The 23,751-nt window shown below is 37.7% G+C and overlaps 1 protein-coding gene across 8 annotated transcripts in view; it reads right to left on the reverse strand.

Annotated features, from left to right (window-relative positions):
- Window positions 1–23,751, reverse strand: part of Tmem117 (transmembrane protein 117) — a 530,788-nt gene that overhangs the window by 91,785 nt on the left and 415,252 nt on the right. For all 8 annotated transcript variants that reach the window (XM_017796496.2, XM_008826530.3, XM_017796497.1 and 5 more), the window contains exon 6: window positions 6,407–6,566. In XM_017796496.2, coding sequence (XP_017651985.1) covers window positions 6,407–6,566 — 160 coding nt within the window. The remainder of the gene's footprint in view (window positions 1–6,406; window positions 6,567–23,751) is intronic.

Consider the following 23,751-nt stretch of genomic DNA (forward strand, 5'->3'; position numbering starts at 1 on the left):
CCTGGAAGCATTCCCATTGAACTCAGGAATCACTATCTCCACTTCTTTTTAACATAGTGCTTGAAACACTTACAAGAGCAATAAGACAAGAGCAGGAAATTAAAGGAGTAATAATTGGAAAAGAAGAGATCAAATTATCCTTTTTTTGCAGATGATATGATATTATATCTAAGAGATGCCAAAAATTCCACCAGAAAGACCCTAGAAATCATTAATGCTTTCAGTAAAGTGGCAGGTTACAAAACTAACTTACAAAAGTCTGTAGCCTTTCTATATACCAATAACAAGCAATCAGAGAAAGATCACATGGAAACACTCCCCTTCACAATAGCTGAAAAAAATATATATCTCAGAATAAACTTTGCCAAAGACATTAAAGACCTCTACAGTGAAAATTTTAAATCTTTAAAGAAGGAGATTGACACAGAAGTTAGAAGATGGAAGGAGCTCCCATTCTCATGGATTGGAAAAATTAATATTGTGAAAATGACCATCCTACCAAAAGCCATTTATAGATTCACTGCAATGCCAATCAAAATCCCCATGACATTTTTTCACAGAATTGGAAAAAACCATGCTAAGATTCATATGGAAGCACAAAAGACCTCGGATAGCCAAAACAACCCTGAGCACTAAGAGCAATACCGGGGGGATTACTATACCAGATTTTAAGCTGTATTACAGAGCTATAGTCATAAAAACAACATGGTACTGGCACAAAAATACACCCATAGATCAATGGAATAAAACTGAACACCCATATATGAGTACACACAATTTCAGCCACCTGATATTTGACAAAGGAGCCAAGAACATTCACTGGAGGAAAGACAGCATGTTCAGCAAATAGTGCTTGCAAAACTGTATTCTACTTATAGAAGAATGAAACTAAACACCTATCTTTCACCCTGCACAAAAGTAAGTTCCAAATGGATCAAAGACCTCAATGTAAAACCTGAAACTCTGAAACGTTTAGAAGAAAACATTGGGAAAAATCTACAAAATATAGGTGTAGGAAAAGATTTTCTAAACCAGACATCAATTGCTCAGGAAACAGGGTCAAGAATCAACAAATGAGACCTCATTAAACTAAAAAGCTTCTGTACATCAAAGGAGGCAACCAGGGAAGTGAAGAGAAAACCCACAGAATGGGAGAAAATCTTCACCAGCAACACATCTGAAAGAGGCTTAATATCCAGAATATATATCGAAATCAAAAAACAGAATCAAAAGAAGTAACCCAATTAAAAGATGGGCTAAGGAGCTGAACAGAGAGATCTCAAAAGAAGAAGTAAAGATGGCTATGAAGCATCTTAAAAGATGTTCAACATCACTAATAATTACAGATATGCAAATTAAAACCACTTTAAGATTTCATCTTACCCCAGTCAGACTGGCTAAGATCAAGAGAACAAATGATACCAAATGTTGGAGAGGATGTAGGGAAAGGGGAACACTCATCCACTGCTGGTGGGGCTGCAAACTTGTTCAAGCCCTATGGAAAGCAGTGTGGAGAACTCTTAAAAAAACTACAAATGAACTTACCATTTGACCCAGTTATACCACTCCTTGGCATACACCCAAAGAACTCATCCTATTGCAGAGACACTTGTACATCCATGTTTGTTGCTGCTCTTTTCACAATAGCTAAGAGATGGAAGCAACCTAAGTGTCCCTCAATTGAGGAGTAGATAATGAAAATGTGTTTCATTTATACGATGGAGTTTTACTCAGCAGTAAAGAAAGATGAAATCATGAAATTTGCAGGTAAATGGATGGAACTAGAAACTGTTATACTAAGTGAAGTAACACAGACTCAGAAAAAAAAATCGCTGTATGTTCTCCCTCATATTTGGATGCTAGAACCAAATCCTGATAAGTGAGTATGTATCCAGACATAACTACAGGAACTAGGATAATAGAAAGGAAACAGGAAGTACAGGAAAAGAAAGAACCTGAACGAGAAGAACAGTAGGAAACAGGCCTTAATAAGGGAGATATGGATAAAAATTGGGTTAGTTTAAGGGAGGAGGGGTATATTAGTCACTTTTCTGTTGCTGTGATGGAAATACTGACCCAAGCAATTTATAGAAGGAAGGGTTCATTTGAGCTTACGGTTCCAGGGGAATTACAGTCCATCACGGCAGGGAGGCATGGTGGCTGGAGGTAGATGGAACAGGAGCAGCAGAAGCTAAGCTCTCACATCATCACACAGGCACAGGAAGCAAGAGAGCAACTGGAGATCTGGCAAGTCTCAAGGACTCTCTAAGCCCACCCCCAGTGACGTGCTTCCTCCAGGATACACATACCTTCTAAAACCTCCCAAAACAGCTCTACCATGTGGGAACAAAATGTCCAAATACCTGGAGCCTATGGGGGACATTCTCATTCAAACCATCACAGGGAGGGAAGGTTATACAAGGAACCTAGGGGATAAAGGGAAAGAAGGAGCTCAAGAGAGGTAGGACCATAGGAGAAGGGCATTATTAAGGGAGAAAGGGGGAAAATGGGCACACCTTCAGGGGGAAAACCATGATGGAGGGGTTAGACAATGCAAGAGATAAATAATACCTAGCTAGTTTTAAAAACCAGAGGGAACCATATTAGTACAATAACCTAATGACAAATTATACATACCAGATCAAGAAATATATGTCTAGGCAAGGTTTATCTGAGAACAATTGGTCTTTGCCCAAGATTTATCTACATGGCACACAGTAATTAAAAGTACCAGACTAGTGGAGCTAACCTTCTTGGATGTTTAACACACACACACACTTTGAGGGCTATAATAATTGGGTCAGAGGGACATAAAGGACAATTTTTGCTCCTTTCCCTCCTAGGTCAATTAGTTCCAGGGCACTACGAGTATCTCCCAAAATGTCCTGCAATTGCAGTGGGTCACCTGTCCTCTTGATCAAGGAGGCTGAGGAGACCCCACCAGATGGACTTGAACCAGTGTCCAGTCTAAAAAGAGGAGGGTCAACACAGAGGAATAATTTCCTCCATGTTTCCAAGCGAAGCCAACCATGGTCGAGCAGGACCTTTGACTCATCTTCACATAGGCAGAACTGGTAAAAGAAAGGAGCCAGGGTCTCCTCCCAAGCCCATGTGACCCCTGAGGAACAGATCCTCAAATGACCTTAAGAGTAAAAATAAATTGGTTTATCTGGGCCAACTGTATGGCCTTAAACACCCAAAACGAATGTATAACCAAAGATTAAACAGTCCAATATAATTTATTAAGGAGTCCATATGCATAGCTAAAGGCTACATAACAAGTAACAATGCCAGATAGGAGATACCTTCTTTTGAGTTGTTGGCCAGGGTAGCCCAAGGGACTCCCAGATAGTAACCTGCATAGAACTGGGAAAATGAACAGCAGACCCCAATCTTATCTAAAGAAATATTGACAAAAGATTGCTGCTAGAAGAACAGCTGACCTTCTTAAAACAAAGACCTCTAGATAGGCTGACTAGATTCACCAGATGGATAACTAGTGGGGAATGGCTGGGGGTGCTGACCACACAGTGGACAGCAGCAGAGATATCAGAGTATAAGGGCTCTGGTTGGGGGGAGGGAGGCTATGGGAGGGTGCCATCTGGGAAGTGGGTATATAGTTGAATAAGATGGTTTGGGATGTTCTGTGTGATATACGCACATAGGAAAAAAAATCAACAAATTAAAAAAATACTATATTTGAGGAGGAAGCATAAAAGTTTATGTCACGTTAATCAGTAGAGGTGATGAACATTACCACTGAAATCTACCGATGACTTTATAGACATACACAGGCTTCAAGGATCCGAGTACAAACAATTTTGACTAGTAATAATCAGATACATACAGATTAGAGACACATGCACCAACATCTCAGTGTTAGTAGCAAAAACAATGAGTCTTTCTGTAAGAAACAGTATATTTTAGAATGAAATGAAGATCGTTTCTGAGGATTAAAAACTCATTCAATTTTATGTCTTACAGGGCTTATACTGAGTTTAATATTGCATAACTGTATTGATTCAACAGCAAACCTAGAAATTTTATAGCCCCTTTTGAAGGAGCTACATCTTTGTTCTGGAAACTGTTATTGGGGATGTTAAAGCTGTAATGATATGCTTCTTCTAAAAAAGATAAAAAATAATATTAAAAATGTAGGAAACAGCATATATTGAAATAGAGATCTTCTTTAAAGGGTAAAAACTCATTCAATTTTATATCTTACAGGGTTTATACTGAGTTCAATATAGTATAACTGTATTAATTCAACTGTGAACCTAAAAATTACAGCCACTTTTGAGAGCAATGTATCCTTGCTCTGAAGTGTGTTACTGAATATGTTAAAGCTGTAATGAAATGCTTCCTCTAATCACGTGGTTATTAAGTTTAAAAAATTAAAAAAATTCTTCAAAGCATTAAAGCATAAACATTTTCTCCTTAGTAGTTAGTAGATGTGAACTAAGGAGCTCAGAAAGTAACCGACTATGACTAGTAACAATCAGATATATAGAAATTAGAAACACATGTACACATCTTAGCGTCAACTGCATTAGAAACTGTGTATTTTAATAATGAAAGGGAGATCTTTTTTAAAGGTTAAAACCTCATTTAATTTTATGTCTTAAAGGGTTTATACTGAGTACAATATTGTATAACTGTATTAATTCAACTGTAAACCTAAAAATTTATAGCCAACCTTGAAACAGATGCATCTTAGCTCTGGAAATTGTTATTGAATATGTCAATGCTGTTGTCATGAAATGCTTTTTCTAATTATGTGGTTATTAAATAAATAATTTTAAAAAATTTAGAATGTCTTTCCCTTTTGAATCTTGCTGGTTCTGTGAGTATAAATCCTGGCTATCTTTCCTTTCTTCCATCTGTCTTTATTAAGTGCTTTAAAAATGAATCTATAATTTGTATATATTCTAATACTATATTTGCCACTTGAAGTCCTTGGCTTTGATGAATTTATTTGAAAGAACTCTTAAAATTTGCATAAGTATGAAATGGTTAGCCAATGAAGGTATGCTCTCAAGTACATGAATTTGAGCAAATTAAAGGAGATAATTGTCTATTTGCCTACTACTAATCTTGCCTTTTTAGATAGGTTCAGGGAAGTACCAGGGGGCCATTTAACCAAAGTGAGCATTTGGCATTAGAAAGGATATGGAAAAAGATTAAAATGGACTTGATATATGTAAAGCATGATACATTGCATAATCAGTCACTACAGACTCAAATCAGAGCTCTCCAGAGGAGGTCCTACAGCTAGGGAGAATTGGGCATGGGGCTGACCAATTTGGCCTGACCTCATATCTAATACTTTCTTACAGAAAATGAAAAGGAAATGCTTGTTTCTAGAAGAGACAAAAGTTTTCAATTTTTTGTCATCAAATAGTTTTAAACTAAAATGTGTTTTAAAATACTGCCCATTAGAACCATAAATACCATGCTGAAGGGAAAGCCCAGGATAGCTAACAAAACAAAGCAGAAAACAATTGTTCTGGTTTGCAGCAACACAGAATAGCTTTCATAAGGGCCCTGCTTTGCCTCTAGAAACAAGAAAACCCATTTTCTATCTTGCAAAATCTCACATAAATTCAGAACACAATGGAGTCTCCTTCCCTTTGGAACTGGTAACCATTGTTGCGCCGACTTATGGAACCTCAGGCAAGGAAAGACCCAACTGCCTTACGAAAGCGTTAAGAGAATGTCTAGTGGATGGATAGGCATTCAACCAGCAAGATAAAGCACCAAGAAACAGCAAATGTCTCTCTGCCTCTTCAAAAGAATATTCCTGCCCCCTAAACGCTTACACCAGCAAATATCACCAGGAAGGCTCGTTAACATGCTGTCATTTGACAAAAATATGCTAAACAGGGCGGCAATTGGGCTTCCGTGAAATGGAACCATCCCTGGTGAATTCTGAAAGCTGCCACTTCCGACCAGGAAGGCACTTCTACGTCACTCCATTTCAACTTCGATGAACCCCGAGTTGCGCTGACAATTGCTTTTCTGTGCTTTGCTGACTTTCTATCATCTTCATCTTCGCAACATTCCGCTCACTGAATGACGGTTGTTTTTCTTCTTTCCGCTTTTGGCTTTATCGTTCCCGCCCTGCACCCACCTCAAGCCTTGACAGAAACTATCACAATGCTGCATTATTTCTAGGGCCCACCTTATATGACGTTTATAAATGAATTTTGATACCTCTCTCACAAAAGCCCAGTTGGCTTTTCTTCCCAGGAAAATTGCTGATAAAATGATCAGAGAAAGGCTCATTAATCACAGTTGTAGAGTATGTGCTGCTCTAGACAGGGAGCCCTCTCCTGCTGTGTTTGTTACACCAAGAACAAAGTATAGGCCAACTTCAGAGAGAAGAGGGAAATACAGAGACACTTACCTGCATCACAATAAGGAGGTCAAAGACCAGGATGAAAGATGCGAGGAATGCTCTGGAAACCTCATCACTGGGCAAAAATCCACGATTCAGCTTGTCCCAGCTGATCCAGTCAGTTGTAATAACAAGTACCACCACGGAAGTCAGGGTGAAAAGGACAGTCCTGTAAGGAACAAGGTGCTTAATCACATCACACACAAAGACACAGATGCTCATGAGTGCCTGCTGTCTCTGCTGAACTAATGTTATGAACAGCCACCTCAAAACATATTCTCCAAAGGATAAAAAAAAAAAGACATAAATTGCTTTCTTTCAAAAGTAATTAGTAAAGTTATGACAGAAGTTCTTCCAAGCTGTTCCCTAAAGAAATTTAAGATAATGATTATGAACCAAATATTAACAAAAGTATCACAAATGACTGCAGTTAGTGGGGCAAGTATCCAGATGAGGACACTGGTGTGAGGCTTTCACCAAAGTCAGGCTGCTTAGCCAGGGACAGGGAACCTGTGCCTGCAAATGCAGGTAGTTCGGGAAAGGGAAGCAGTCCCGGGTTCCAGGGGCCTCTTACAGAACAGGAAAGTTGGAGGAGTTTCATAGCCATCCTCGGCCACAGAGCTCATAAAAGGACCTGCTTCTGAGTGACAACAGCTAGGCCCTTGACCTCTGGGACGCAAACTGCCTAAGGACCATTTTCCAGGCTGCCACATTCCTTGTTACACAATAGTAGGAGCCCAAGATTTGTTCGTTTCTCATAAATCTTTGTAGTTCCCTTAAACATCTTACTACTTTTAACTAGATGGAACTCTTGAAATTGAAATTCCTATGGAATAAAAAAGTCAAATTGGTCTTTAACATTAACAGTCAAAGTAGATTTGGAATGTGGGTGGTGGACTTTAATCTAGCGGAAAATTGTCCAGAATGGTTAGGGTTTTGCTATGTTGGTATCTGGATATTGTTTGGAAATATATAAAGGACAGAAGAATTACTGGAATAAATTTAATCAGAAAGCAGTAAGTGAAAGAAAGATAAAGAAAACAGAAGAAACATGGCATAAACCACAGGAGAACACAAATGCATTTTGTCATTTTGCTGCCTAATGACTTTTAATAATTGACATCTCACAAAGAATAGCATGAATCTTCACAGAATTCTCCTTTTTCAGGTGTGTAATGTATAAATTTGTAAGCAAAAGTTATTTCCTTTCCAGGACTTCTAGTTGAAGCAAGTCATACTTTGATACAATGTAGATTGTGTGTCTAGAGGTTTTCTCCCATAAGATAGAAAAGAAAAATTATGCAGCAGGAGAGATGGATCAGCGGTTAAGAGCACTGACTGCTCTTGTAGAGGACCCGGGTTCAATTCCCAGCACCCACGTGGCAGCTAACAACTGTCCATAACTCCAGTTCCAGGGGATCCATTGCTTTCTTCTGATCTCCGAGGGAATTACATGACATGGGTGCACTTACACAAAGGCAGGCAGTACACTCATACACATAAAATAAAAATAATAAATATTTTTAAAAGAGAAAAGACATTTCAAAATAATTTGTATAATGACTTATTAAATAGAAATTTCAGGTTTTCTTCTGCTATAGTTTAGAATACTTTAGCTCATAGATGTTCAAGTGGGTTAAATAAATTCAAGAACAATCCTAAGTAATTATTGCAATAGAAATTCGACACAAATACCAATATCAATCAGACATAAAAGAGTGACATCTTAAAGAAGTTTTTCATTTGGATAGAATAATTTTGTTTGTGAGTCTGAGAAACTTTAAGCAGATTGGTATAAAATTATAAGTTTTAATGTTTTGACAGTTAAGGACTATAACAACCTCCATGAAAAATAAATATATGTAGTCTAGTCTACAAAGCTTTTCTGAATAATCATGGTGTGTTCTCATCACAAGGATGCCACAGATGCATGTACTCCCTCATCATACACTGGTTTGAGTACACAGTGGTATTTGAAGGTCCCAATTCCACAGGATCTCTCAGTCTTCTATCCTTCTCCACAGGACCCGTCATCTGCTTAGACCACCTGGTTAACCTGTGATGAAACCCCTGGTTAACTGCTGGTCTATGTCGCTGGTATCTATTCTATTGGCCAGAGACAGTGACCTATAGATGAGTATTGTTTAATCATCATTGCAGTTTTCAATATACAACATGCTTTTATGGAGATAGTTGATTGCATAAGGATTAATATTCTAATATAAGTTGATATAAATAAAAATACTCTAATATAAAATGATATTATAAAGTACGTGTTCATTTACAGGTACATTTTCTGTCAAATCTGGGGAGTTTTGAATAAACTCCAATAACAGTTAAATGCCTCGTCCAGCTGTTGCGTGATTTCCAAAGTGGTTGTTCTTTGGGTGATATCACAGCAATTGTCATTTCTGAATACAATACGTAACAGGAGAAAATTTGGGAAACTCACAAATAGGGAACCTAAACGCCACGCTCCAGGACAATGTGTCAAAGAGGAAATCAAAAATGGAATGAAAGAATATCTTAAGATAAATGAAAATAAAACAAAATATATGGAAGTGAAGGCTCTGAGAGATGAGCCCTTAAGCAGAGTTTCCTTTATTAAAACAAGAGAGACTTCAAGTAAACAACCTAGCTTCCTACCTCTAGGAGCCATAGAGAGAAAAATCTACTCTTAGGGATGGAGATTGGAGTAGAAGTAAATAAAAGAAGCACTATATAAACAAAGGAAATAATGCAAAGTATCAACTAAGTGAAGAACAGATAAGGTCAGCAAACCTTTAGCTACGAAAATGATTCAAAAAATAAAATTGTGAATGAAAAAGTAGACATCACAACTGACATGACAGAAATGCCAAAGATTGCCAGAGAATACCACACACAACGATGAGCCAAGGAAGTAGATGACCCTGAAGACATTTGAGCTCCCAGAGACACACAACCCAAGGAGAGTGAATCATAGAGAAACAGAAAACCCAAGTAGAGTAAGAACAGATAAATGGTTGAATCAGCCATAGAGACCTCCAAATATGGTAGTGGTCAGGATCCACTATAACACCAAGCCCATGAGGAATGATAGCCATTCTTTCTCAGTCTCTCCAAAAAATTCAGGACTAGGAAATACTTCCAACTTCACTTTGTAAGACTAGCATTGTAAAATGCATGCCCTTGATGTCAAGGGTAGACAAAAATGAATGTGAAAGAAAACATTTCTAATAAACATAAGTGCAAATACTCTGAGCAAAATACTAACAAATCAGCAGCACATATAAGTGAAATTTATCCATGGGATTCAAGAAGAGTTCAACATGGATAAATCAATAAAAATAATGCAATACATTGAAATAATGAAGGATTAAAGTCACAATCCCTTCAGGAGGTAAGCATGGGACAATCTTTTGACAAAATTCAATGCTCTTTCACATTATAAATTCTCCACTTTACAATCCTGTATTACTTAACTATGGGGACATTCTGTGAAATCCATCTTTGTATGAACATCATATAATGGCTTTACACTAACTTTACTGATCTAGCTTACTCCAGACCTAGGATATATGGTATATACCATTGTATATGAGGCAATGACAGTGTTATTGACAGAAATGTCATCATATAGTATGTGATTGTAGAAGGGATGTACCTCAATAGAACTGAGCAATGAATGACTAGCTCATAGCTTGCGTTATACTCTAGGGCAAAAAGACTGTAATTAATACTGTAATATTGAACTGGAGTTCTCTGAAAAAGTAGATATTGAGTGTACCAAGCATAGACGCACAGACACATATATATGGGTACTTAACTGTTCTTTTTATCTTTTCTTTTTTTTCTCTTTTTTGAGACAGGGTCTCCCTATAGCCCTAGCTGGCCTGGAACTCACTATGTAGATCAGGTTGGCCTTGAATGCACAGAGATCCGCCTGTCTCTGCCTCGCAAGTGCTGGAATTAAAGGTGTGTGCCATGCCTGGCACTACTTAACTATTCTTGATGTTAATTTTATCATGGTGATGATTTCACAATGTACATGTATAATAAATCATCACATTATATGTCTTTAATGTATACAACCTTTATTTTCAATAATACTTAAACTTGAAACAAAGCAGTTATTCTTATTCACGCTAAAATGATCTTACTAAGGAGCTGGAGAGAAGGGTTAGCTAGTAAAAGTACTTGCACATGGGCCTGGCAACCTGAGTTGATTCCCAGAACGCAGGTAAGGTGGAAGAGAAATTACACAACAAAGTTCTCCCCCGACCTCCACATGTGCATCATGGCATGTGCCCCCCATAATGACAATGAATAAATAATTTTTAAAAACTTAGCAGGAATGAAGCCCTTAAAATTAATCATTCAGCTTTGTTATAATTGAATAAGTGGACCGGCAATTAGAGTTTATCATGATGCTTTTTGTGTGACAGCTTCCTGAGCCCAATCATCAGCTCATGCTTAGTTTGTTTACTATATTTCATTTATCCAACATGTGATGCTCTTAAGAGATCTTTGTTTTTTGTTAGCTTTATTGTGAACTTCTGTTTTGACAAAGGGTACTGCCATAGAGATGAAGAACTAGTTATTGGTAATATTTTATTACTCCAGAGGGAAATTAAGGGAGGTCTTCTGCCTGATGTTTAATTTTTAATGGTACAAAAGGAATAAAAATGGCAATCATTAAATATTCATGAATACAGCTTAAAGAAAGAGCCCTAAATATAAGTCCCAAGGGAATGACAGAAAGAAAATACAAAACAAAACACATTCATTAGTCATACTATCTCCAAAGTCATGCTTAAAATGATCATATATATATATATACATATATATATACTTATATGTCACTAAGAATAAAGTCCTTAAAGTTAATATATATCTACATATGCAAATATACTGCAAGTAGCCTGAATTTTTCTGAGACCTGTCTTGTAAAACAGAATTCATCACACTGAAAATTCAGTCTAAACCACCATTTTTACAAAGAGACATGACTCAATAATGTTAATACAAAAAAATCACTCTTACGTGAAACTGCAATGACGGAAATGTAAATAATATCACATCTTCTGCATCTGTAGAGCATTTACAGAACGCCCGATGGGGTTTCATTGCATGTCACACAAAATAAACTGCCTAATCCAGAGCATGTCCTGTTATCACACCCACAATTTAGAGATACAAAACTGATTTGCATAAACTTGAAGTAAGCTAATGTATCCTTACCATAGCAAAGGATTTGTAGATTATATAGAATAAAATAGAAGTGATATAAGAAGGCTCCCATCCAGGCTGACTCAAGACCCTGTGTCACAACCTTTGCAAAGCACTGCCTTTCACTTGGATAGTACACTCCTGCACCTTATTTGTGGCTAGAATTCACTTCCTTTTCTTTTTCATTCCAGGTATCATACTGGGAAATTATTCCAGTTTAATATTGAATAGTAAAACCCAAGACCCTGACAGCTACTCATGGGAAACTGTTAAGAGCAAAGTCTTGTGGCACTGAATATAGACCTCATGGATGCTAGGTATCAATGCAATATCTTTGGTTTTTATTTACTCATATAATTAAAAAGAAAGATGTTTACTCTGGATCATGAGCTTTGAGGAGTTCCAGCTTCTCATTTTAAGGCGTATCCAATTAAATAATTATCTGGATTATTTTCTTTTCAGGCGTGACACTATGGCCCATCAATTCCACTCTCTCTGGTTTCTGGCCACCACTCAAAAGGAAAGACCTCACACATAATCAGCACCTTGAGTGGTTAGTCTCTTCACTTTGCTGGTTTCCAATTTAGTTTTTGTCCTTCTTCTAAAACATTCTAGTACCACTTGTATTAATAGGAATTAGAATGTGGAGTTAAGTATTACTGGAGCAGTCCTAATCCAAGGGTCCCCACATCCAGGGGGCAGGGGGACCTGAGGCACCACAGCACTGATGCTAAAGAAAGTACATTCCCAGGGGCTTCTGGTGGTGTTGGTGAAGTTAAAGAAGATGCTTCCAAGAGGTTACCATACTTCCCTGTGTCACACAATCTGCCAGTGACATCTAATAAGGATTCAGAGCTAGGGACTGGAGAGATGTCTAAAATGGTTAAGAGCACTGTTGCTCTTGCAGGGGACCCAGGTTCAGTTCCCAGAACCCCCATCAGGGTAGCTCACAACCATCTGTATCTCCAGTTCCAGGGAATCTGAAGCCTTCTTCTGACCTCCCCGGGTCCTGCACTCATGTGGTGCACATACATACAGGCAGGAACTCACATATATACATAAAAATAAATAAATTTTTAAAAAAGAAAAAAGAATTCATACCTCCTGGCACTAAGGACTTACCCACTGGTATTTCTAATCTGCCAAATGTCTGCAGAGATTCTTAGCAACTTAAGTTGATCTCATTTACAGGTAATATATTCATCTTGGAGCCTATGGAAATATCTATTATATATGGAGATTAGAGATGTGTAGCACATGTAAATAACTCCAGATCATCCCCAAAACATTGTGTAATTTATGCCTCTTTCTTCATAACTTAATTTTAAAAAGTAACCAAATATTAAGTATCAAAGCTTATTGATTACCACTTTTAGGTAGATTTACTGAGTAGTCAAACAGTCTGAAGATCAGTAAGTCAAGACACAGAAGAGTTGGCTTTAGGTTTTCAAAACCCACAAAGGGCTCATTCATTTGTGTTTAATTATCATGGGATTTCATTTTGATTATATCAGGTAACAGGGATGTGCAGAATCACCCCACTAATATAAATAGAATTAAACAAAATGGCCAATATGTGACCACTCATCCTAGTTAAAAATAGCAATTTCATATAATCCAATATAATAAATATACTTTAATGGCTTTTAACATATTAACTATTATTCACATTTTAGAAATGTAGTCTTTGAGTCCAGGTAGAAAGACCATGCTAATTTCTGATCATGTGGCACGATTCAAACACTCCTAAAAAGGTAACCTTTCTGTACCACTCATGTCAATCGTTGGGATTCAATTCAAGTAAGTCTGATTATATTTCATAGTTTTCACTGAAAAATAAGAATCTTTATGTTCTCTTTAAAATGAAAGGCTTCAGGCTACACTATAATAAAGAATGCACAAATAGAGATATAGTTTCATATCTCAAAGTGCTAAATACATAAAATGTGACATGAAAAATTTCAAATTATTTAATATCATAAATTCTAACCAAGTTTTTATAAGAAAAAAAGTTAAACAAATCAGCCTACACAGAACAGTTTCCTTCACTGTTTTACTATGAAACCAAGAGCCAGATCAAACTTACAGTTCCCCTGTGAACATGAAGTACTAGCTCACCCCGGCCATAGATGCCAGGATAGAATGCCAACACATTGTTCATTTTAATTATCAGAGTTGTCACTGCATCTGTAAGAAAACCGATCACCATTGTTTACTCAACCCAGTTCATCCTGAAATAGGTGAGCCTGCTCCTCATCCCAGCCCATCTGACAAAGCCAGGACTGCCCCTCAGAAAGAGAACCTCTGGGCTCTTGCTTTTGCGATCAGGAGCTACAGAGGAGCACAAAGGTAACGTTTACCCAGTGACCTTGTGAAACAACACAGCTTGTCTATATGGCTCTCGTTAAGTAAATGCTACCGACAGTTACCAGCCACTCTGAACACATTCATTAAGACAGAATCCATGAGCAAGGAGATGCAATCAACTCATCTTGTTTGTGGCTGTGGTGGGACTCAGAGGCTGTACAGGAAATTATTAGGTTCTAATATTGTCTATTAAACTGTACATTTATGCGTTATTTATCTTTCTATCTATCGGTGCATCTAGAGAAGCACCCTGAGCACAGCAGAGCCCCCAAAGCTCACCGAAAAGGCTTAAATGAAGAAATAACTCAGAAAACCTCATCAATGGAAAGCCATAAAAGGGACAGTTGAAGTCACTCTACATTGCAGCATTTGGCCACACAGACTGTGACTGATGTGAACAGTACCCTGTCTTCCTGATCTACGCAAAGAATGCCTGCTGGAGTTCTGCAGTACCCAGCCATTGCAACCACTGAGATCCTGACAGCAGCAGCTTCACAGGGTGACAAGCAAAATAATCTGACCCTACTTCCTTCAGCGGCTTGAATTCCCCTGTCTACATCTGAGCAATAGTATTTGTTTAATCAGAGACGATTAAAAGTTACTCTTGGGTGCAGAGCTGTTTCGGTCAGAAGGAACTATTTCAGTTCTTTGTAGTTCACAGTTTTTTGGTTTTTCTAATTGCTGCTGCTGTTCTTGTTTGAGACAGTGTTTCTCTGTAGCTGCAGCTGGCCTGGAGCTCGCTTTGCAGATCAGGTTGGTTGCCATCTCACAAAGACAACCACTATTCCCAACTATATTTCACAGTTTTAAATGTGGACTAAGACATCTTCTAAAAAGCAGTATTTACTGGACTCCAAAATCCTGAGGATAAAGGCTATCACTTTACTGATTATCAATGACTCACCTGTTACCAGTACGTAAAATGTAGTTGAATGAATACATTCAGTGACCTAACCTGGGGTAGAAACTGTTCACCCCTTAGCTGTTACCAGGGTTAGAGACTTCTGTAACTCATTCTGTACCCAATGCTTACAGAGTACAGAACAGCGCCTACACAATGAGTATTAAGGTCTGAGGACACAGCTCAGTGTTTGCTTAGCACCACATAAACTACACACGTTGGTTTATACTTCTCATCCCAGGACTCAGGAGGTGGAAGCAAGATGATAAGGAGGTCAAGCTCAACTTCAACTACATAACAAATTTGAGGTCAGCCTGGGGTACACAGGACCCTGCCGCCAAAAACCAATTAGATTATAGGGAACAAATAAGCATGCTACTCCTGTGTGCCCTTGAGTAACCTCATAAGGCCACAGTTCCTTCTTAGTGAATTGCTACTATGTACATACTACATTGTTCATCAAGTGAACAGAAACAGTGAGACATCTTTAGCACAGGTACAAAACATCACCACAGGTTGAGAAATCAAAGTAGAAATAAAGACAGGGCTGTAGGTATTAACGACAGCTAATGCCGGTAAAGACTACATGGATATTTATTGAAAATAAAACAACAGTTATGACATTCCAAACATACACTTCATTTCTAAAATGGAAAGTAGAAAATTTAAGCTAACATACTGCGTTAAATCTTCTGCCTATTATTAACTTCACTTAGAAAGAAAAACAAAAAGGGAAATTTAGGGTGCTGGTAGGTAGGGATGATAGGAAAACGGGCAGAACTCGTTTGACTAAGATGAGGCATAAAGGGTACAAGTAGAATTATCCTGTACCTGGAAGGATGAGAAAATTCCACAAAGCAAAAGATGATGTCAAAAGAGCTGTGAAACTGATGGGAAGTGTGACATTACATCAAGATAAATCTACCTAGATACAACGGACTAGATAGAAAAGCAACGTGGGGCTGGATATTTATGAGTGCGACCATATAGAAGACGGCCCCAAAAGTTTCTAAACAGTGGGGCAGGAGACATGACTCAGCAGCTAAGAGCACTGGCTGCTCTCACAGAGGACCGGAGTTTGATGCCAGGTACTCACACGGCGGCCAATGACTGCCTGTAACTCTAGTTCCAGGGGAATCCAATACTCTCTTCTGACATCCTCAGATACTGCATGACACAGGTGCACTTAAATACATGTAGGCAATACACTTCATATGTATAAAATAAAAATAATGAATAAAACTGAGGCTGGAGAGATGGCTCAGTGGTTAAGAGCACTGACTGCTATTGCAGAGGACCAGGGTTCAAATTCTAGCACCCACTTGGTGGCTAACAAACATTTATAACTCCAGTTCTAGGAGATCTGACACCCTCCTCTGACTTCTGCAGGCATTGCAGAAAAGTTGGCACTTACATATATGCAGACACTACATATATGCACATAATAAATAAAATATTTAAAAAACCCAAAGTTTCAGACCATACAGTTGGCCCAAATAAGTCAATTTATGTTTATACTTAAAGTTGTTTGATGATCTGTTCCTAAGGGGTCACATGGGCTTGGGCCAACTGTATGGTCTTAAATATCCAAAAGGAAAGTATAACCAAAGATTAAAGTGATCAGTATATTTCTTCAAGAGTTCAAGGGATTATGCTTCCCAGATATTATTAGGCTTAAGTCCATATAAAATATTATTTAGACAATTATTTCTTATTGATGATTTTGTTTCTAATCACAAAGTGCTTCTCAGATGTAAAACTTCAAATCTTGGTCTCCAATACTGTAGTGCCCACCTATAGCTAAGGGAGACAGCCAGCTATTGTTCGAAAATGATGGCTAAATTTGTTTTCTCCCCTATCTAGAAGCCCTTGAGAGGGAACCGACACTGATTCTAACTACTCCAACAGCTATCAAAGTGCCTGAAAGCAAATCCTTAATCTATCACTCTAAAGTCCAGCCTTGGCAGACAAAAGAAAAATGAGGAGGAACCCAATAGACGGATGCTTTTGGAAGCCCTTGTCAAGAAATTCCAGTGGACTCTCATATGAACATTTGAAAATTGCCCTGTTCTGACTTTTTTCTAGTTCCCTGTCTAGAACTTGTAATGCTAATCACTCTTGCCTTTACTTCTCTTCACATGCCCTATTCACCAGTCAAGGACTTTCTTTTATCCCTACAGATAAGAGTTATGAACTTTGGGAGTCTTTAAGATAGACCCACTGAAGGAGTACCCCAACTGCCTCACCCTGTGTCCTGTTCAGCATGGAAGAAGCCAGAGCAGTCAGCATCCCTATTCCCCCTATTGGCAATTTGGGTAACCCCTTCAGAGGATGGTGTGATAAAAATAGGATGTAGGAATTGGCTATGCAGTTAGGGTAAAAAGACCCCAAAGAAAAGTAGCCAGTTTCTTGGCTAAAAGTCAAAATGTTCTTGGGCCTCTTAGCGACATACTCTGTTCCAAAGGCCAAAAATGACAAAAGTATTTGGGAGCTTTTATCTAATCCCTAAAAAATTTGATGTTTGAAAGTATTTGGGAGCTGGTCTCTAATCCTTAAAACATTTTAGGGTTACCTTTTCAGAGGGGGGAAGGTTAGAGTAGTCAAAAGCCCCATAAAAATAAGTAAATCAATCAAACAAGAAGAAAGAAAAAAAAGAAAGAAAGAAAAAAGTGATGGGGAGATATGAGAGGAGTTGGAGGGAGGGCGTGGGCATAGACTTGATCAAAACACCTTATATGTATGTATGAAATTCTCAATAAAGTTTCTTTTTATAAAAAGTTAAAAAAAACCCAAAGTTTCTAAACAAGACTGATTGAACGCTGAAGGACAGAATTCCTATTAATTGCTGTTTATGTAGTAAATTACGTAGTAATATCACTCAGTATTACTGCTTTCCAGGAAAAATTCACTTTAGGAGGCAAGAGAGACTAAGGTTGAAGAAGAGAAGAAAACAGAGGGTTGCAGCAATTACAAGAGATGCTTATCAGAAAATTCTAATGATATAAAGAACAAATTCAATAGTTTGAGAGGGAAATCAATAGAATTTACTACTAAACTTGTATGGCGCAGGACAGGGGTGTTGAGAAGAGAAAAAGATAGTTTTGAGAGCAGAACATGTAAGACAGTCACGTCAGAAACCTACATCGCTGGCTTCAGAGTCCCCAGCCCTTTGTAGTATGGAAAATTCTCAGTTACCTGCCATTGATTTTTTTGCCCTGTATATGTTCTCTCCTTGAGTGTGTGTAAAAATCATGAACATGATGAGATATCTCTCTTTTGATTAAGTCAGTTTATAGGGCAAAGGGATTTCTGCAGATTAAATTAAGATTACTAATGCTTTGGCCTTTATTAACAAAAAGGGAGAGATTATCTACCTGGGCCTCACCTAATCACATAAGCCCTTTAAAAGTAGAGTTTTCTCTTTCTGGTAGGAGCAGAAAAACAGATAAAATCAAACATGGGAGGGAGCCTCTCTTGCTGAAATCCAGGGAGTTGTGGGCCCACGTTGAGAGCGCTTCTCTCACGGGAAGCCCATGGCAGAAACTGGCAGACAGAAAACACGAAAACAATGTCTTCAGTCCTGTAACCATAAGCTACCAGATGCTACCAGTGCAGACTGAACTGGAAATGGACCACAGGCTCCTGCTCGGAGCTCAGCCAGCCTGCATCCTGAGTTCGGCGTGTGTAGGGAGCCCAGTCACATCCTTATAGGCCTGCAAAACTGAAAGAGTAAGTAGGTTTTTTTTTTTGTTTTTAAAGATACCAAGTTTCTGGTAATTTGTTAATAATCCAACTCTAGAAATTTATGGTTCTTGGAATCTTAAATGATTGGTGATTAGAAATGTTTGCCAGGACAAATATAAAAAAAGAAATACTTAGCTCATATACGTAAGATAATTAAAGTCAACTTAAAAGAGTACTTATCTATGCTAGAAAATAAACCCAGACTTTGGTGGGACTTCTAGTCATAGGAAATTTTCTTATTGGATTAGAAAATCAAAATTAGCCTTGAAAGAAAATTGTACAGGCAAGGCTCTTCTCTATGTCTTTTCTTGAAATTTAACAGGAAAGGCGATTGCCTTCAAAATGCTCCCAGGCATACTAAATTGCTACCTAAAATTGACATACAATTCCTCTTAGTTAAATTTAACCACAAGAGCCTCAGATTATCATTGAAAATTGACTTAATGTGAAAAACTATTCACATCTTTAGATTGCAAATTTGTCAAAAGAATCTATGTGTTAGCTGTGACTCACATCAATGATTGTCAAACTGAATTGACTTGAACTTTAGTTTAATTTTAAGTGGCATATAAAATTGTGTATCTATATTATATTACATAATGTTTGATATATGAATACATTGTGGGATATGTCAAGATATGTATGTATATATATATAACATATCATATTACCTCATATACTTAATGTGTTGAAGACTCAACATTTAAAACCTAGTATCTCAATATTCTAGATCTCACATTTAACAGTAGGAACTGACTTGTAGGAAGTCTTCTGACAGCCAGTGCCCTATGGACACGTCCTCAATCAAGAAGGACTAGGACTAAAAGGGGGCGATCTGTGTGGCAGAGAGTGTCCCGCAAAAGAACACCTAGGTACAGCACTGAAGCCTGTATTTGGAACCATGTGACTCCAGGAAGAAAAGAGCAGTATAAAGAGAATACCAGGGAACATTAGATTTTACGCTCCCTGGCTGTATTAATTACTCTGAATCCTAAAAGAGACACAATATTTACATCTTCTGAAGACCTTATTGTCTAAGCTGCTGTTCAAAATAAGCTGTGCCTAGAATTCTATGGATGTCAAAGTCAAATTTTGAATGCTTAAATGCATCTGATTGTCAGTGAACCATATAATTTGTACCTTTTCCACCAACAGCCTTGCTTATAGGGATGCAGCAATTGATTGCTAGCAAAATTTCAGCCACAATTAGTTTTTTAAAAAGAGCAAATAAAGTTTTTAGACAGTTTCTGTGATATAAATTCAAACACAAAAATCTTTTACTTCATGAGAGAAAAGTGTTCTTGTTAATCACCACAAGCCCATTGTTTTTAGTGGAAATAGATACAATGAAGTAAACTTCTAATAGAAAAAAAGAATGCAAGAACATAATTTAGAGAGACTTTAACGATGTTGAGAAGCTTCGACTTGGGCCTATGTGACACGAGAGCCGGCAGAGACCCGGGCACAACCTGAGCCATGCAGCCAGCTGCTGGCTGAGAACGAACACCCCATCTGACCTTGTCCCTCATTACATTATTCTTCAACTTGGGAAAAGATTTACTGTTATCACCTAATTACATTGACATACATAATATTTGATTCTTCAGTGAATTGAATTAAAAAATACAACATATAATATAAAAATCATTAATGGATTTACAAATGCTAGACTGAATCAATAGACAGAATGGAAGGCAATTACAGCCCCAAGGCCAGAATGTGCAATTAACTTGAACCATGTAGAAATAATATAGCTGATAGATGGTAGGGGAGTGAAGAGACTCAAGGAGGTCAAAAGAAGTATTATCCATTGTTTAAAGATAAGACATAGAAAGACCAAGCCAAGAGAATGGGGAAGCACTGTCAAGAGTCCTCTCCAAGGAGCACTGGAGAACAGACTAAGACACAAGTTTCTCAGCTTTGGAAATCTGTTGTTAACTGGTTGAAGCCAAAAAATCACAGCAATCAAATTATTAAGGGTTATGAAAATAGAAGCAGCAGCCGCAGGAAGAGTTCCGAGCAGTCGTGCTGCAGAGTGGCACTAGGATGGATGGGTTTGCATTTAAATGTATGCCTTTTGGTGCTAATCGGTTTCTTGTTTACACCATGTGCATGCATTTATTATAAAGTACTATACACAGATAACCCTAAAGCCATCTTAGTTTAAATGCCAGATGGGATGCAAGGAAGACTTCACATCAGACTTCCTTATATTCTTACTACTCTGTAGCACGGGGATAAGTGTCTCAATTGTTTGACAAGTGTGACATAGTAAGGAAGAAAACTGTGCACCAATGTTGGGGGCCTTTGTTGTGTAAAGTAGAAGTTTCTTCATGTCCGGATAGCTCACGAGCTCGGAGCCATATGCAGAGACTCCTTTCACAGCAGGGCGTCTTCCCGGCATTTTTCCTGACTCTCCTTTGTGAAGTAGCAGCCACAGGAATGTAGCCTCCGGCTCTGTATACCTATCAGCTAATCTTTTACCACTGCCCCTACAGTATAAAATATCCTAATCTTCTCTCAATAATTTGGAGCTAGAAGCGGAGCTGGAGCTAGAGCAGGAACTGGGTCACTGACACTTGGAATAAAGAGCTGTAGCACTGAACCTGACTGGACTGAGTCTGTGTCTCCTGCCTGAAATCTAGTCTCCCAGGGAGGCAGAATCCTTCCATCACCGACCAACGGACACCCTAGCTTTTGCTGTCCTTGTACTCTTCCCGCTTGGTCCAGTGGCCAGTGGACCTCGCATCCTGAGGAAAGTACACGGGTGAAAATGGACCCGGCTGGGCAAAGCCCCCAGCAGCAGAGAGCCACGGAAGATGCAGGGAAGCAGTGCAGGAGCAGATACCCGCGCACCCCACACCTGGCACCCAGCGCACCCCATACACCAATTTCAATATGAAATGTTACTCATACTCTATGTCAGGAGTTCTGTTGTCGAACTCAGTCAGTCGTCCACAGCCATGGCCTAAGTAGGAGAGAAGGGCAGGTCTACAGCCTAATTTCTGCCTTCCTGCTTCTCATGCACAGGGTACCTCATTTTCATCTTTTCTGAAATATCTCCATATACCCACGAATTTGACAAAATGAGAAAGTCTGACACCTGTAAATATTGATGAATCTCTGGGGAAGTCTGAACTGAGTAATCGGTTTTTTAATTGTGAGGACACCTCTGGAAAATGGTCCAGGATCATACAGAGAAACTGGAGATGCACATCTGCTAAAAGCCACTTCCAGGGAGAATAGACACAGAAACTCTTATATGGACGCACAGTGTATTTCCAGACTTATCAATCATAGCAGCACAAACACAAAGAAACAATAATAATTTAAGAGATGAGATGAGAAAATAACCCACAGTGCGTTAACAACACATATGGATCTGACAAATGTAATTCTGAATGAGTACATCAAGAAATAAAAGAATATGTAGCTTTTCATAAAATTCAGAAACGGATAATCTAGACTATATTGTTTAATGATACATAGATACCTGGTCAAACTATAAAGGAAACCAACTAAATTGTTAATATAAAGGACAAATAATTATTCTATTAAAGGAGAAAATAATTATCTGAAGGAAAGTAGCAGATTTTGGAGTTTCTATAATTGTCTATTTTTTTTAACCTGAGTTTGAGGTATTTGATGGCTATTATTTAAATACACTGTCTGTCTATTTATCTATCTATATCTATCTAATTATGTGTGTATATAAAATATACAATTTTAATTTTATGTTTCTATATATACATATATAGCTTCTCCATGTATATATTTATCACAATTATGAAAATATTCAGCTTCCTTGGAAAAATGATATCAGGATAGAGACCAATTCCTTCTGCTTCAGGGTTTAACTGGTAAATAAATCAAAATATAAAGAGAATGTTTATGAACATCAAGAGAGTGTTACACAATATTTACCATGCAATAAAGTTCATTGTAAATATCAAATACAACTTTTGTTAAATTTATTATCTGACAACTTCATACATGTATTTAGTACATTCTGATACCGCCACCCACCAACTTCCTACATGTATTTAGTACGCTCTGACACTGCCACCCACCAACTTCCTACATGTATTTAGTACACTCTGACACTGCCACCCACCAACTTCCTACATGTATTTACTATGTTCTGACACTGCCACCCACCAACTTCCTACATGTATTTAGTACATTCTGATACCACCACCCACCAACTTCCTACACGTATTTAGTATGTTCTGACACTGCCACCCACCCCTTTACATCCCTCCCACCTCCAGTACCCTCCACTTCCCTACAAGCCCTTCTCCTACTTTTGTGCCTTTTGGTTTTGTTTTGTGACCCATTGAATTTAAATCTTAAAATGATAAAATAAAATGTTTTCAATTGACACTAGAAAAGGTGAATACTTTTACTTAGGTATTAATCTTTTAAAATATTTAAAGATATTTATGAGGAATATAATAAAATTATGATAAAAATAAGAGACCCCAAAAATGGAAAGATATTCTGTGATTTGAGATAGAAGATTCAATATTGTCAAGATGTGAGTTTTGTCATAATTGATCTCTAGTGTCAATTCAATCTCAAACAAAATCCCCCAAAATTACCATGTAGATATTGACAAACTGATTCTAAAATTTTACAGATGGCAAAAGATCTAGACTAGTCATCATAATATGTTAAAAAAAACTAGACTGATAACTGACACTACTCAATTTTATTTCAAAATATATAGTAAAGACATTGTGATATTGGGGAAAGAATATACAAGTAAAAGAAGGAGACAGAATAGAGACCCCACAAGTAAACCCACACAAATAAAATCAAAAGACTCAGTTAAATAATGATAGGAAGTCGGGGGGAGGTGAGACTTTTAAACAAATATTGAAGCAATTAGACAGCCACATTCCAAGAAAAAAAATCTAGGTACTGCATTTCATCCTTCAAAAATTAATTAAAATATATCAAAGATCTAAACACAATATGTGAAAATATAGAACTCTGACAACCTAGAGGATATGTGTTTGGGTATAACACAGAAGGCACAATCTATAAAGAACCAAGTAATGCACTTCATGATGATTTTAAAACTCTTTGAAAAACAGTTAAGTTGGGATTAATATAAAGTAGGATGTTT

The sequence above is a fragment of the Nannospalax galili genome, unplaced genomic scaffold (genome assembly GCF_000622305.1).
Source record: "Nannospalax galili isolate Female #2095 unplaced genomic scaffold, S.galili_v1.0 scaffold232, whole genome shotgun sequence".
Taxonomy (NCBI): Eukaryota; Metazoa; Chordata; class Mammalia; order Rodentia; family Spalacidae; genus Nannospalax; species Nannospalax galili.